Source organism: Elephas maximus, chromosome X, assembly GCF_024166365.1.
Source record: "Elephas maximus indicus isolate mEleMax1 chromosome X, mEleMax1 primary haplotype, whole genome shotgun sequence".
NCBI classification, from domain to species: Eukaryota; Metazoa; Chordata; class Mammalia; order Proboscidea; family Elephantidae; genus Elephas; species Elephas maximus.
The window spans coordinates 2,553,832-2,569,227 of NC_064846.1; the positions used below are offsets into that span (position 1 = coordinate 2,553,832).

Here is a 15,396-nt window from a genome sequence, read left to right on the forward strand (position 1 = left end):
CCACAGAGAACCGGCAGAAGCCAAAAATTGGGGACTGAGGCAAACTGTTTCTGTGGTCTCCCTCTGGAGCTGCTGGGTGCTCCCTGTGACAGTTCCAGTGGCACCCTACTGTTTCTGGCACTGAGGAAATGTGGGCCCAGAAGGGCTAGGAACCAAAGTCCCTTGGCCATGGAAAACATGTGATGGGAGCCATTGCTGGCAGCTCAGGCTGTTGCTGGCTCTCCAAGCTGGTGGGAGGGTGGCGCCAGGAAGGCTGGCAGCACTTGGCTAGCAACCCTTGGTACAGCGACTTCTGGGTCTGGGTCCCACTGTCTTCAGGCGGGGGGTGGAGCCAGAACCAAAAAGAGCAGCCGAGTGGCAGACAGCTGTCACTGTGCCCGCCGCACCTTGCCCACTTTGGCTGCCCGCTGGCCTGGCTGTCACCCACATCCTACACTGATGGCCGCCAAAATGCAGGGCACAGCCGCCCACCTCCTTAGCAATGAGTGGAGTTTGAGCCCCCCCGCCCCTGCCCCTTCAGTGCTGGGTCTGGCCTGGCCCTTGGGACTCTCAACCCATCTCTCCTGGTTGGGTGAAGGCTCACCCAGCTCTCTCCCGGAGTAAAAAAAAAATATATATATATATTTTTCTTCTCTCCATACCAGTGGCTGCCCCTTCACAGACCACTACCCAAGGACATGCTGCCATGCAGGGCCTTCTCCCTTGAGACTGGGGAGAAAGGAAACAGGGAGGTGCCCTTGCACCCCCTCCCGCTGAACAAAGGCTCCGTGGCTGGCCCATGCTTTTCAAGTGGTGCATCCACTCATCCTCGTCAGTCACTTGCAACAACAGCCAACAGGCTTCCAGGGGCCAGGGGCTTCACCAGTGACCCCCCCCCAACCATCCTGGAGTAGGCAGTCACAGCTGGTGAGGGGCACCAGCTTCTGTGAACCCCAGGGCCCTCGCCTGCCCCACCAGCTGTGGCCAGCACATGCCAGGCCTAGAAATGGAGCTGGGGGTGACCTGGGGCACAGAGAATGGGGACCCACAGGTTTGCATGGGCATGCCTACCTGGTACCCTGAGGCACCACTGGGTGTTCAGGGAGAGAGAAGGTACAAGGCTGTTAAGGGTTTAACTGTGTCCCCAGAGACACATTCAAGTCCTATCCCTGTACCTACAAACATGTTCGGGAAAACAAGTTTTCTTACATTAACGAGGTCATACTGGAATAGGGTGGGTCCTAAACCCGATCCCTTCTGCTTGCCATCATAAAAAAGGAGACATACACCCAGGGGGGAAGAGACCGCGTGTGAGGACCCCTCTACCTGCCAAGGAACACCAACGGCTCCTGACAAGGAAGGACTCTCCTATATAGCCTGATATGGACTCCCAGTCTACAGAGCTGTGTATTATTATTTCACAGCTGGTTAACGTTGGTGTGGCAGCCCTGGGTGATTTCTTCTCCTCTCCTGTGTCTTCTAAGCATCCCAGGGTAAAATCGACACCGTGAACTGTCAATATCTGGGGAAGCAACACGGAACGGTCTGTAGTGCACGTTTTGGGACTTAGCAGATGGGGGCCCAAGTCTCTCTCCAGCTCCTGAGACAGCTGTGGCTACGGGTCGCTGGTGAATAGTCATGTCAGTAAGACGTGAATGATTGCTGCACTAGTCAGAGGTGTTGAGGAGATATGAACAAGGAAAACACTTCCCACACTGTGGGGCTGGTGCCCAGGGCTCCAAACACAGGGCCATTATGAAGGCCAGGCTGGATGGACCTGCATGTGTGATCTTACTGCTCCCTGCAGGATGTTCAGGGGCTGAAGAAGGGCGCCCTGAGGCCAGCACAGGGCAGATGCTGTTCCCAGTGGCAGGGACAGCGTGGCAGCCCAGCCGGGGGCTGGGAAGGGCAGAGGTTCCTTCCCTAGGCTGGGCACAGAAAGGTGGTGTCCCGACAGGAGGCCAGAGACCCAGCTACACACCCAGGCAGGGGAGAACAAAGCAGACCTCCACAGAGGCCCCTTGGTCACAAGAGGTCATGTGCTTGGGGGAGACAACTGCCACGGCCCACGCTCCACACCACGCAGCGATGTGGGAGAAACATGAACGTGGGTACTGTCTGCAGGGCTGAGAAAGGAGCACCCTGTATGGTGAAGGGTGGAAACAAGTCAGCCCTGCCCTGCCCTGCCCTGCCCTGCCCCACTCAGGCTGTGGGTGCAAAGAGGTTGTGGCTGCCAGCTCTCCTTGTGTGTGGGGTGGTGTGGTGACACAAGGAAGGAGCCCTGGGTCCTGACTGCTTATAGTGGCTAATGGGTATTTATTGAAAGAAGCAAAGGAGACCCGGAGCCCCCACACTCTGCCTTCAGGCCTCAGGCCTGGATATGGCTCTTTGCACTGAAAGCCAGGTAGTAGATCACCAGGCCAACCACTGCAGCCAGCACCTCTGTGGAGACCCAGGGCCCGTTCCAGGTACCCTGCAAAAGAAAACAGCAGACACCGGTTTGGGAGGCAGGCAGGCACCAAGCCACACAGGCCAACCAGGGTCCAGTAGGCTAAGTTGGGGCCGTGGAGAAGCTGAGAGCCTTCACTCAGCCCCAACCCCCACAGGAGGATGTAGGTTGCTGTCTACCAGCTGCCCTGCCCCTCAGCCCACTCACCCGGTGGTCCACGCTGACTGTGAACAGCGGTGGGATGACTGAAATGTCCTCGTTATTTCTTTGAGCCTGCAAAGGAAGAGCTGGGGTCAGGGGGTACTGAGAAAAGTGCAGGGCCAGGTGGGGTGGCAGGTGGCGAAGCTGCCCCTACCTGGGCACCGCAACCCTGCACAAGCAAGGCCCCCGAGACCTGAAGCCCCAGGCCAGGCTTCCAGGCATACCTTTCTCAGGAGGCTGTAGGACTCCTCATCAAAGAATCTGACCTCATAGGTGCCCGCATGGGCACTCTTGTGGTCTAGGCTCCACGACACCTGGGGGGGGGGGGTCGGGCAGGGCAGTCAGAGCAGACACACACACTTGGGGCCACCCTGTATGCTCTGACACAGGGACATGTGAGCAGCCCCCGAGGTCCTGAGCCCCAACTGTGCTCAGCGGCCCCCCCCTCCAGCTTCAAATCCTGCCCTCAAGCCATGTGGCCTCTCCTTACCTGGTAACGCCCAACGTCCTGGCCCCGGGTGACAGGAAATTGTTTGCCACTGACGTCGGCATAAAGAGCCATGTTCTGTGTGAGGGGGTGAAGGAGGGTCACCTTCTCCCCTCTCTGGAGGGCAAAGGCACCACACATCTGCTTAGAGCAGTGCCCACAGTACGTCTCAGCAGGGGGCATCTTGTGGAAGCACTCTTTGTTCCCATCTCTGTGTCTGTCCCACCTGTGCGAGGGCAAGGCCCAGACCTTCCCCATGGCCTGGTCCAACCTGACCCATAGCAAACCTGGGGGCAGGAAACCCAGTGGGGGTTGTGCCCCCAAAGGCTCAACCTCCTTCTTTGGGCCTTTGGGGATACAAGTTAAGGTCAGGGGCTGAGGACAGGGCCCCCTGACCCTGAACTTCCATAACACCCACCACAGACCCCCATTCTGGCTACCAGCAGCCAGAAAAGGGATGAAGAGAGGCTGGCCCAGACTATGCTTTCCATACATATACCCACTGGAGAAAGAACAGAACCCTGCCCTGGCATGGTGCCACCACCACAGTCCAATCACATAAGATGGTTAGGGAAACACAATGCCCCGTTTCTCCCACACCCTTTTGGACATGGAATCTTTAATCTCCCTCTGTCCACACGAGTCCACACCTCCAAATGCCAATGAGAGGCTAACAGCCGAGGCCACGGAGTGGGGTAGGGGGCAAGCCCACCGCCCAGAGTCCCCTAGCTCACCTGGACCCTGTTCTTGCAGGTCAGGGAGATCTCCACGATGAAGACCGTCTCTGTGGAGATGACGGCATCCGAGGTGGTGTAATAGGACGGTGTGATCTGGGGCTCCATGCACGCCTCTGCTGTGAGGGGCAGGGCAGAGAAGGCCACATTCCTGGGCAAGGACTGGTTTGCCTGTGCTGGGCAAGGGGCAGGACTACCCTAGCCTCCTTTCCAGGGCCCTGCCAACTGGGGTCTGCTCAGTCAGAGATCCAGTGGCAAGGGGGGTGAGATGCCTGTGAAGGTAGCTGGGGAGGGGCCAAGGGAGGCTTTGTCCAGGTGGGATCTCAATCCAATTGTGAAAGAAGAGCAAGCATGTGTTTGTGGGGAGGTACCTGGACCTACGGACAGGAAGACCAATCAAGGGTTTGAGGCTGCAGCCTGCCCTGGCATGGAACACACCAGAAGCCCAGGGAGCCAGGGCCTGCCTCTATACAGAGCCGTGCACATCCCTCAAGTTGCCTGGGAGCCTCAGCAGAGGCACGCAGCATGGACGGTGCTGACAACACACTGGGGATTTAGAAATGAAGGGTCTCAGCCCCCAGCTACAGTTGATGGAAAGTCAAGGCCGTACCCCAGCATCTCTTGAGGGAAAGAAAGGAGGAGGCTCTAGGTCCAGAAGCACAACTTGCCCCCTTAGACCGAGCTGCCCCGAGAGAAAGGAACCTCTGCCGTAGCCGTCTCCACACGGAAAAGGGCGCCACCTGAGTCACAGGGTGCAAAGCAAATGCTTTCACTCACTAGTGGGAATGTTCTCAGCCATGTGCTCTACGAATATGCCATCCTGGCGGAGCACGGCCTTCCTTCCGCTGAGGTCAGAGGTGGACAACAGCAAGAGGAAGCTGCCTGCTTGAGCCTTGGCCTTTTTTCTGTGGGCACTATAAGGCCTGAAAGGTCTATCCTTGAGAGACTGCACTCTGGCTAAAAAAACCCACTCTGGCTACAGTGTAGAAAACCTCTGAAGGGCAGGGGGCTGGGGTCAGGCAAGGTGAGGGGCGGACAGCAGTCCCTGCCCAGGCTGCAGCCCACCTCCTCCTGTTCACACATCTGGACTCCAGCCCCCTCAACACTGCTAACGGGTTGGTTCATTCGGGAGCATGAGCCGTGCTCAGAGCCCTTCCCGACACGCCAGCGTCTTGGGAGGAAGTGGATGGGCTCTGGCTGGGCACGCAGGCCCGTCACCTCTTCGGCTCCCACTTTTTCATACGGCCTCTCCTCCTGCGTCGCCACAGCCTGTCCGACCGCCTGCTCCTGCTCGCCGTGGCCCTCGGCTCGGCGACCCTCACTTCCCCAAGGCTGCCCTGAGCTCCTGGGAGGGAAGCCTAGCTCACCCCTCCTGGGCCGGGAGCTGGGGAGAAGGAGCGGGGCGCATGTGGACGCTCTGCTACTATTCTCCGCACGAGGGACAGCTGACACATGTGGCTGCTGGGTCAACGTGGAGATGACGCCGGAGGCAAGCCAAGCCCGCGCCGCTGCGCCCGCCCACTGCTTCCCCCCACGCACAACTTGCCAGGGAGGGCTCGCCCGCACAGGCGCCGGCCACGCCGCTACCTGAGCAGCAGGAGAGGCCGGACAGCAGGAGGAGTGCCAGGGCCCCGAGAGGTGCCACCGCCGCCATCGCCTCTTCTCTGCCGAGGGGAAGAGAGAGCAGGCTGCCAGAGCACGAGGGCAGACGAGGAAGCGCGACGCGTCAGCGGCCGCGGGAGCCAATCTAGCGCCGGCGGGCTGGGTCAGCCCACGTGACGTCGCTAGCTGCACTGACGTGTCCGCCTCCTCCGGCCCGGGCCCGGTCAGCCGTCCCCCAAAATGGCGGCGGCGGCGCCGCCAGCGCCGGAAGGGGGCGTGGGAACCGGTCGAGCCTCGCACGCGTGCGCACTGCCGGGCCTGCGGCTGCCCGGGGACGTCTCACTCCCCGCAGGACTCTCGCGAGAGCAGGGGACGTGAGGCAGCTCTCACTTTCCGCCATGGCGCTGAAGGTGGCGAAGGCAGTTTTCAGACCGGCCATCCTCTGCCGTCCGTGGGAGGTGAGAGGGAAGCGCAGCCCGCGGGGACAGCCGCAACATTCATGGTCGGCCCTAGCACCTCAGCGGGGTCGGCACGGGTGGGAGCCGCTCCCGGAGCGGCCTGGAGCCTGATTGGGTGCGGGCCCTGTGAGGGGCGGGGAGAGGGCCATGCGCCTCGTGGATTGGCCGTATCCGCCGTCAGCGAGGGGCTTGGCCGAAGTTGGAGCTGGTCCCGCTTCCCCAGGGGTCTCTGTCCTAGCGCAGCGGGCTGGCGTCGACTCCCCAGTTCCCTGGCGTGAGCCTTCCAGGGGCGGTTACGTGCCCCGGCCTGCTTTGCTCCTCCCGCTCGGCATCCCCTCCCCGGACTCTGTTCCTCCTTGGTTCTTCCTCTCGTGGACCTCTTTGCCGCCTGTCGCGGTGGAGGTGGGAATCGTACTTTGCCAGGCCCCCACACCCCATTCTTACAGTCCCAGATGCCTCTGCCCCCGCCGGCGCCTGAAATGGGAAGGAGCTCTGGTTTCTGAGGTGGGGCGAGGGCGAGTGGCTGCAACGCTTTGCTTCCGCAGCTCTCCGCCTAGGGTCTTGTTTTCTTCCGGTGCACTTCAGTGGGAAACCTTAGGCCCCTGGTGAGTTGGAAACCATGCAGCACTTGAAGTAGCGACGGGCCAGCATTGTCCCTGGAGGCCAGGGGGTATGACCTCCAGCCGGCCTCCCTCACTGGTCCCCTGAGTGGCTTTAGGCCAGCCCCCTCCTCTCTCTGATCTCCAATTTCCGCTCTGTCCAGTGAGAGGAGTGGACTTCGCGTTCTCAAAGGATCCTGCCAACTGTGACCTTCCAGAACTGTGTGACTTTGCTCACATTCCCCATGGACAGCTCTGTTCACGGTGTTTCCTCCCCCGTCCCCTTCACCGAATAAGCTGTATTCAAGTTTCCTTAAAATGTTGATGTCTTCTGCCTTACTCACGGAAGGACAGCCACACAGGGAGACTGCCCGGAGGCCCCCATGGCTCTGGCAGTTAGGCTCCTGCAGGTGCTGAGTGAAGGTACTTGACTCCACCCTGAGCTCCCCCTGTGTGGGTGTGCTTGGGTGCATGTTAGAGAGACAGTGAATGACTGGCAGTGAGGCAGTGCCCTACTGGAAGACCAGTGGCCCTGGTATGGGACCCTTACAGATAAATCCCAGATCTTTGGCCCCACTGGTTGGGATCTTGTGGGAAAACATTCCGCCACCATTTGTCCTTGATCCAGCAGAGACCAGTGCCAAAGAGAGAAGCCTCAGTAGTGTTGGGAGGGTAGGAACCCTTCAATAGGAGCCCACATCCCACTGGACCCCTTCCTTTCTGTGGCATAGTCAGAGGACAAGAGTTGACAGTTCGTCAGGGTGAATGCCCACCTACTTGGTTGGTAGCTTCCCCAGACCACTTGGCTGATATTCGAGCCTGCGTAACCCCCTGAAGGAAGGCACATGCATCTGCAGAAAGCAAATTCAGGGAGGTCTCTATCCGGAGAGTTCTTTCTGGGCTTGGGTCAAAGCCAGGAGGAACTTGTAGCCTAGGAACCAGGTGGGGGAGAGGTTCCGGCTGGTGGTGATGATCTGATCCAAGGTGGCTGGAGGGGAGTGGGGCATGATGGCAGAGCCAGGCCTGGTGCAGGGCTCGTGTGAGTGGACTAACCACAGCAGGCTGGTGTATGCGCCCAGCACCAGGACTGCAGGGCTGAAGCCGAGAAGGGTATGGTGGGGCTGATGGGACTCATCTGTCCTGCTAGGGACTGTGAACCTTCTCTCACTCACCAGCACATGCCTCTTGTCAGTGGGTCTCTGCTGAGGACGGCAGCTCGGCAAGGTGGAGCCATGTGCAGCTGGCTGGCTTGCTGGTGGGAATGATGGATTTGAACTAGGTCTCCCTAGCCCTGAAGTCCATGATCTCGTACTTCATTTTCTGATTTGCTTGTTCATTCAGGACATATTCCTTTGTGCTGGGTCTTGGGCTAACAGTGGGGGACCAGGCAGACATGTCCTCTGCTCTTAGGGGCTTAGGGCTTGGGAGGGAGATGGGAGATGGCCTTGGGAATCCAGAGGGAGGAGCAACAGTTCAGCAGCCTTACGGCATCAGGGAAGGCTCCTTGGAGGAAGGGCTGTGCAAGCCACCTTCCACCAGCACTTATTGGGATCCTATCCATAAGGAAAAGTCAGATATTGAAGGTGGTAGAAGGAAACAGACGTCTTCAAGTATCTCTCCAAGTGTTTCTCAGCTGCTGCTTAGGGTGGAGGGGAGAGGATCCCAGGTTCAAGTGTCATTTGGGTCAACAGAGATCCCCCGGGGCTCTTGTCCTGGCAGTCACCCCCTCCTGGCCCCTGCCAGAGCGTGGCAGCAGTGCCCTATAAAGGTTGGGGCCAAGGTGGAGCCCAGTCACATTCCTCCTGAGGCTTCTAGACTTCCATCAAAAAGTCATGGCTTTTCCTGTGAGCGGCCATCTAGGATACTCCACTGGTCTCACTCCTTCAGGAGCAAGGAAAAATGAAAAAAACTAAAGATACAAGGAAGAGATTAGTCCAAAGGACTAATGGATGACATCTACCACGGCCTCCACCAGAGTGAGTCCAGTATAACTAGGTGGTGCCTGGCTACCACCACTAATTGCTCTGACAGGGATCACAATAGAGGGCCCTGGACAGGGCTGGAGGAAAATGTAGGACAAAATTCAACCTTACAAAAAAAGACCAGACTTACTGGCCTGACAGAGATTGGAGAAACCCCGAGAGTATGGCCCCCAGACACCATTATAACTCTGTAATGAAGTCATTCCTGGGGTTCACCTTTCAGCCAAAGATTAGACAGGCCCATAAAACAAAATGAGACTAAAGGGGCATACCAGCCCGGGGATAAGGACTAGAAAGCAGGAGGAGACAGGAAAGCTGGCAATAGGGAACCCAAGGTTGAGAGGAAGAGAGTGTTAACGTGTCGGGGGGTGGTTAATCAGTGTCATAAAACTGTACGCGTGCTGTTTAATGGGAAGCTAGTTTCTCCTGTAAACTTTCATTTAAAGTACCAAAAAAAAAAAAAAAAAGGACGTGGCTATGGTGCCTTTGCCAGTGGCGGGAACTCTCTGCCGCTCCCCAGGTAGGCAAGTAGCAGGGTGTCCCCAAGTGACAGGGAGGATCTTGGCTCTCCTTGGATTGCAGGACACTCTGGGGGAGGGGGAAGGTGTTTGACCTCAGCCCCCTGCAGCAGCCTGGGCCTGGCCTCCTCCCCCTGGGCCCCGCTCTTTCCCTTTACTCACATGAGCACTTCATATGGGTCACTTCAAAGCACCTGTCCCTATGGCTATCAAAAGCAGCTGTTTCCAGGGCCGGGGGTTTGAGGACCATGGTTTCAGGGGACATCTAAGTCAGTGGGCGTAAGAAAATCTATTAAGAAAACACACTGCATCCGGCTTTGGAGAGTGGTGTCTGCGGTCTTAAACGCTAACAAGCAGCCATCTAAGATGCATCAATGGGTCTCAGCCCACCTGGAATGAGGAAGGATGAACAACACCAAAGGCACAAAATAATTATGAGCCCAAGAGACAGAAAGGGCCAAATAAACCAGAGACTCCATCAGCCTGAGACCGGAAGAGCTAGATGGTACCTGGCCACAACCGATGACTGCCCTGACAGGGGACTCAACAGAGAAGCCCTGAGGAAGCAGGAGAGCAGTGGGATGCAGACCCCAAATTTTCGTAAAGAGACCAGACTTAATGGTGAGACTGGGACTGGAGGAACCCCGGAGGCCATGGACTCCAGACCTTCTGTTACCGCAGGACAGGAACCATTCCCAAAGCCAACTCTTCAGACAGGGATTGGACTGGAATGTGGGTATAGGGGATGGAAAATGAGAATGATGAAGAACAAGCTTCTTGGATCAAGGCGACACATGAGACTATGTTGGCATCTCCTGCCTGGAGGGGAGATGAGAGGGCAGAGGTGGCCAGAAGCTACCTGAGTGTACACAAGGAGAGAGAGTGGAGGGAAGTACTGTGCTATCTCATCAGAGGGAGAGCAATTAGGAGTGTATGGCAAGGTGTATGTAAATTTTTGTATGAGAGACTGACCTGATGTGTAAACTTTCACTTCAGTACAATAAAAAAAAAAGCAGCTGTTTCCAGTCACTGTGTCTGGTGAGCATCCATTGCTTTTGTGATTAGGAAGAGCGATAAAAGAAACGGCAGTTACCGTTAATGTGGACTTGTGGTCTGTTCTAATGATTTCCCAGTTGCACCACGTCGAGTGTGCTAACTTTTCAACGTTACAGACGTCACTAAGCAGGAAAAATCAGCTGAAAAAGAATCAGAAGCAAAAAAAAAAAAAAAAAAGAGGAACCCGGGAACGTTTTCAAAACACCTGCTAGAAGAGCTTAACAAGGCATAAAGGGTTGTCAAAGGTTTGCACAGTGCGTGGAGATGACCGGTCCTGGGACAGTCCAGGCCCGGGGCTGTTGCCTGGAGAGCACATCCTGAGCTTCACTGAGGCTGGAGCAGGGATGGAGTTGATTGGGGTGATAGGAGGGACCTGTCTGAGCAGGGTGGGATGGGGCCCTCTGCTCTGCCAAGATGCTCTGGGGGCTGACAAGCAACACTGGCTGTGGGTTGTCTTTGCCAGGTTCTAGGAGCCCATGAGGCCCCCCAGAGGAACATCTCCTCAGTGAGTACCTACCTGTGGGCTGCGTGTGCGTGCGCCTGGGTGTCTTTTTGTCTCCTGCTCCTCTGTGTCCTTCCATCTGAGGTGTGCTGTCTAGGGGCATGCACACCCCACCCCTTACTTGAATTCTGCTAGACAGGGTACCCGAGGAAAACACCCCAATTCCCCAGACAGCCATCCCCTCCCTTCCAGGACCAGCGTCCCCAAGGCACAGCCTTGTTCTGTTAACCTTGGTTTATTTGTGTCTTCTTCCTTCTTGCTCCCCTCTAGCAGCGAACAATTGTGAGTATTCTTTTCTTTGCCTTTCTGGTGGGTTCAGGATGCTCCAGGCAGGGGTAGCACAGGCTCTGCTGCTGTCGTCCTGAGGGTGGGGGCGGGCACAGGAGGGACTGTGTCCTGGACTGGACCCTTGTGATGGCTGGCCCCCAGGGTTTGTGCGGGTGGGAAGAAGGGAGCTGGCTCGAGACCCTGGGAGCTAAGTGAGGGAGCCTTCAGGGGCCCCTGCAGGCCTGCCTTCACCCTCCCCTCCCTGCAGCCTCCGTCGGCGAAGTATGGTGGGCGGCACACAGTGACGATGATCCCTGGGGATGGCATTGGGCCAGAGCTCATGCTGCACGTGAAGTCTGTATTCAGGTATGGAGCTCGCTGCCCACCTTGTGGGCCCAGCTGGGGAGGGCCCTGGGCAGTCTGTATGAGAGACCAGGTAAGCCCAGGAGCTGCTGGCCAGGATGGGCTAGGTCCTGAGCCTGGGGACAGTAGCCCCAGTCCTGCTCACGGTGTGGCGGGGCGGGTGGGGGGTGGTGTCCAGTCTCCTCTAAGCCAGCAGGAGGGCCTTCTAGACGAGGGGCAGCTTCAGGACAGGTTTCCTGAGTTGGGATGGGGCGGCCTGGTCACTGGCTGGCAGCCCTGACTTTGGCATGGCTCAGGCATGCGTGTGTGCCGGTGGACTTTGAGGAGGTGCACGTGAGCTCCACTGCCGACGAGGAGGACATCCGCAATGCCATTATGGCCATCCGGCGGAACCGTGTGGCCCTGAAGGGTGAGCTCGGGGGCCAGAGGGCTGCCACGTATGCTCCTTTTGACTCAGAGCTGACACCTGTCCCTGGGACCCACGTCTCAGATTTCCAGGCTCCTCTGGCTATAAAAAAAAAAAAAAATTTTTTTTTTTTTTCTGGCTAGGGTGGACCTTTGTGCTTGGGCACTGGCCAGAAGCTTTCAGGGGCCTCCCCACATTCCAGTTCTGAGATCTGGATGGCACCAGGCTCCCTCCCAGCCCCTCTGTCCCTGCTGGGGAAGCCCTCTCTGCTAGGGGTCAACTTTGATCCTCAGATTATTTTTCTTCACAAACAACGTGTCCCAGAGACACAGCCCCACAAACGGTTCTGAGCCATTTGGGAAACATTACGTTGCATTAGCTGTCCCCAGTGTTGCTTTCTGGGGAACTAGAACCTTGGCTCTCGTTCACCATGTGGGGCTGCTCTCCTGGCTCCAGCCGGCACTGCCCTAGACATCTCTAGACAGGAATTCTGGCCCTTCCCGAGGTTGGCTCATTCTGGTCCAGGTCCTTATATTTCCTGCCTGCACTCTGCAAACCTTAGCTGATCAGTCCTCTGCTCTCTGAGGAGCTGTGTGTGCAGCGATGAACTCGGGTCAAGCCCCATGCCCCGGCCGCCGAGTGGAGGAGCTTGAGGGCTTCTGGGCCAAGTCGGCTGGGTAGAGTCCAGCTCTGAGGGCGGCGGCCTGGAGAGCTGTGGAAAGAGCCCTTCTGGTCCTCTGCTCGGCACCATCTGATCTTCTCAAAGCGGCTCTGTCCCCCTGGTCTCACTGGCCCCTGCTGCCCTCACTCTGGGTGCCCCAGGGTACAGGGCAAGGCCTGACCCCATTGTGGTGCTGCCTGCTCCTGAGCCGGGGCCTTGCAGCAACCTTGACCAAGGTCACCCTGAGCCTGGAGCAAGAGGAGGGTGGGAGGGGCAGGATCTCCTGTCAGCTTCCAAACAATATCCATTTATTGTTCAGTTAGGAAGAACTTACTGAGTACCTACTGTGTGCAGGGGGCTCGTCTAGGTACTTGGAACACATCAGTGAACCAAACAGACGTTCACATACACATATACACACACTCTCATACCCATATTCCCATCTCTAGCCCCATGGAGCTTGCAGTCAAAGGTTAGCTTCACATTCCGTCAACTATTGCTGCCTAAGGTTGCTTTCACTGTAGATGAAGACCACTTACTTGCCTTTGGAGCTGGTCCCTGCATCAGGGCAGGGAATGTGGCAGCACAGTTGAGCCTGGGGGACCCCTTGCCAGCCTACTTGTCTTATTTTCGTTCTGTAGGCAACATCGAAACAAACCACAACCTGCCACCATCCCACAAATCCCGAAACAACATTCTTCGGTGAGGCCAAATGTACAGGGAAGGGTGGCCTGGTTAGGGGAGGGGCACTCATCCAGGCCCAGCTGCTACGCTCTGTCTCCCCCAGCACCAGCCTGGACCTCTATGCTAATGTCATCCACTGTAAGAGTCTGCCAGGGGTGGTGACCCGGCACAAGGACATCGACATCCTCATTGTCCGGGAGAACACCGAGGGGGAGTACAGCAGCCTGGAGCATGAGGTGGGCAGGGCTGGGCTGCTCCCCAGCCCAAACTCAGGTCTGGGGGGGCCAGGGATGAGTCTTTGGGTTCAGGATTGAGGGTAGGCCTTCAGACACTAGGAAGGGGGTGGTACCTTCAAAGGCAGCAAGGCTGTGCCCAAGGGAGGAGGCAGGGACGTTCAGAGACAGCTGCCCTGCCGCCCCAGGTCACCCTGCCGGCTCTGTTCTCTGACACACTGTCAGAGCTGCGTGGCTCCCCCGGGGCAGGACCAGACAGAGACAGGCCTCTTCTGCCCTCCCCTTCCCAGAGTGTGGCTGGAGTGGTGGAGAGCCTAAAGATCATCACTAAGGCCAAGTCCATGCGCATCGCTGAGTACGCCTTCAAGCTGGCTCATGAGAGTGGGCGCAAGAAAGTGACAGCCGTGCACAAGGCCAACATCATGTATGCTGCCCCTGCCGGAGCTGCCCTCCTTTCAGGACCCCCAGGCGTGCCTGGGGGTGTCCTGTGGCCCTCAGGGTGCTGTACACATGCCTTCCTCAGCCAGGGTCTCACCACAGTCCAAACTGGAGGGAGGTGAAACAGGGTTGTGCCCCTTAGCAGCCAAGGGGCAGGTTAGAGACAAGCAGCCTTCCGTGGCCGTCTCTGCACCCTGTCCTTGCACCAACAGTGTGATGGTCCAAACCGCTGTCCTGTGTCTCCCCCAGGAAACTGGGCGACGGGCTCTTCCTCCAGTGCTGCCGGGAGGTGGCCGCCCGCTACCCCCAGATCACCTTTGAGAACATGATCGTGGACAACACCACCATGCAGGTAAGTTAGCGTGGCTGTCTGCCCCCACCCACCTGGGCTGTGGCCTCCAGTGGTGGGTGCCCTGGGCTGTGCCCGTGCTCCCGAGTTGGTCCCTCAGCTCCCTCTTTGCCCTGCAGCTGGTGTCCCGGCCCCAGCAGTTTGATGTCATGGTGATGCCAAACCTCTATGGCAACATTGTCAACAATGTCTGCGCAGGGCTGGTCGGGGGCCCGGGCCTTGTGGCGGGGGCCAACTATGGCCACGTGTACGCGGTATTCGAGACGGTGAGTGCCTTTGGGGCGCGAGGCGGCTCACTCACCCTGTCACCTCTGGCAGGGCCTGCTGACCAGCAGCCTGACACATTTGTTCTTAAATTGCGTTATACAGTCCACACACCCTTCAATTTGCTCATTTGAGATGCACAATTCAGTGATGGTTTTAGTGCGTTCACAGACCTCTGCAACCATCATCTCAATCCATCTTAGGACGTTTCATCACAAAAAAACCCCCGAAACCCTGCACCTTTAACCATCCCTTCCAGTCCCCTATCCTCCCTAGCCGCGGGCAGCCGTGATCTACTTGCTGTCTCCAAGCATTTGCCTGTTCTGGACATTTCACATCAGTGGTAACCTGGACAGCTCACAGAAACGGCATCAGCCCCCGCAGTTCTCCGTCCTCCAATCACCCTTCTCCGTCCTGCCTCCCCCAGGCTACTAGGAACACTGGCAAGAGTATCGCCAATAAGAACATCGCCAACCCCACAGCAACACTGCTGGCAAGTTGCATGATGCTAGACCACCTCAAGTAAGTGGCTTCCTCATGGCTGGCCGTTTTTTTTTTTAATGCCTACCCTGGCCAGCACTCTAGGCCCCAGGGACCCAAGGCTGGCCTCTTCCTTCCTCTAGGCTCCACTCCTATGCTGCCTCCATTCGCAAGGCTGTCTTGGCGTCCATGGACAATGAGAATGTGAGGCTCTCCTCCTCTTCCCTCTCCTGCCCCTCCCTCCCCTCCCCCTCCCCCAGCCCCAGCCAAGCCAGTGGCTTAGCCCCTCTTGCCCCCACTGGGAGGGCGGTACCAGTTAGCTTGGGCTTCTGGGCCTTGGCTGGTCTCACTGCCCCCCTGGTGGCAGTTCCAGCCCCTGCCAGCCCTTGAGGCAGTGTGCGCCCCCTGCAGGGTGGGCCTCGGGGTTGGTGCGACTGTGCCGTGTACCTAAGCAGGCCTCCTCCTGCAGATGCACACCCCAGACATCGGCGGCCAGGGCACCACATCCGAGGCTATCCAGGACATCATCCGCCACATCCGTATCATCAACGGCCGGGCGGTGGAGGCTTAGCTGTCCCAGACTGCCCTGCCCACCCCTTAGCACTGCCCGGCAGTCCCAGCAGCTTGGGGCAGCCCTGACTGCAGAATAAACCGGCCTCTGCCCCCGACCGCAGCCTTGGCGCC

The 15,396-nt window shown here is 57.9% G+C and overlaps 2 protein-coding genes across 6 annotated transcripts; one reads left to right on the top strand and one right to left on the bottom strand.

Annotated features, from left to right (window-relative positions):
* Window positions 1-2,248: 2,248 nt before the first annotated feature.
* Window positions 2,249-5,610, bottom strand: SSR4 (signal sequence receptor subunit 4). Of its 4 annotated transcripts, XM_049872040.1 has the most exons (7): window positions 5,397-5,610; window positions 4,461-4,590; window positions 3,851-3,966; window positions 3,120-3,194; window positions 2,854-2,943; window positions 2,636-2,701; window positions 2,249-2,452 (listed from the first exon to the last, which is right to left on the bottom strand). In XM_049872040.1, the coding sequence occupies exons 1-7, from the start codon at window positions 5,502-5,504 to the stop codon at window positions 2,348-2,350; spliced, it is 690 nt and encodes a 229-aa protein (XP_049727997.1). In that variant the 5' UTR covers window positions 5,505-5,610; the 3' UTR covers window positions 2,249-2,347. The 4 variants fall into 4 exon arrangements, with proteins under 4 accessions (XP_049727997.1, XP_049728000.1, XP_049727999.1 ...); XM_049872043.1 differs by lacking the exon at window positions 4,461-4,590 and having other exon boundaries at window positions 5,438-5,610; XM_049872042.1 differs by lacking the exon at window positions 4,461-4,590 and having other exon boundaries at window positions 3,851-3,969; window positions 5,438-5,610.
* Window positions 5,603-15,380, top strand: IDH3G (isocitrate dehydrogenase (NAD(+)) 3 non-catalytic subunit gamma). 2 transcript variants are annotated; one of them, XM_049872039.1, is made up of 13 exons: window positions 5,603-5,910; window positions 10,529-10,570; window positions 10,838-10,849; window positions 11,103-11,200; window positions 11,494-11,606; window positions 12,906-12,966; window positions 13,052-13,184; window positions 13,472-13,605; window positions 13,869-13,971; window positions 14,088-14,234; window positions 14,660-14,754; window positions 14,856-14,916; window positions 15,182-15,380. In XM_049872039.1, the coding sequence occupies exons 1-13, from the start codon at window positions 5,851-5,853 to the stop codon at window positions 15,281-15,283; spliced, it is 1,161 nt and encodes a 386-aa protein (XP_049727996.1). In that variant the 5' UTR covers window positions 5,603-5,850; the 3' UTR covers window positions 15,284-15,380. The 2 variants fall into 2 exon arrangements, with proteins under 2 accessions (XP_049727996.1, XP_049727995.1); XM_049872038.1 differs by lacking the exon at window positions 10,838-10,849 and having other exon boundaries at window positions 5,785-5,910.
* Window positions 15,381-15,396: the final 16 nt, after the last annotated feature.

Excerpts from the sequence above, each read along its gene's own strand:
- SSR4 (XM_049872040.1), bottom strand. The coding sequence starts at position 5,504 with ATGGCGGCGGTGGCACCTCTCGGGGCCCTGGCACTCCTCCTGCTGTCC. Across the intron at positions 4,591-5,396 it reads GTGCGGGCGAGCCCTCCCTG|GTGGCGCCCTTTTCCGTGTG; the intron begins GCAAGTTGTGCG and ends CCTGTGACTCAG. Across the intron at positions 3,195-3,850 it reads CCTGCAAGAACAGGGTCCAG|AACATGGCTCTTTATGCCGA; the intron begins GTGAGCTAGGGG and ends CCCCTCACACAG.
- IDH3G (XM_049872039.1), top strand. The coding sequence starts at position 5,851 with ATGGCGCTGAAGGTGGCGAAGGCAGTTTTCAGACCGGCCATCCTCTGC. Across the intron at positions 12,967-13,051 it reads TCCCGAAACAACATTCTTCG|CACCAGCCTGGACCTCTATG; the intron begins GTGAGGCCAAAT and ends TGTCTCCCCCAG. Across the intron at positions 14,235-14,659 it reads TGTACGCGGTATTCGAGACG|GCTACTAGGAACACTGGCAA; the intron begins GTGAGTGCCTTT and ends TGCCTCCCCCAG.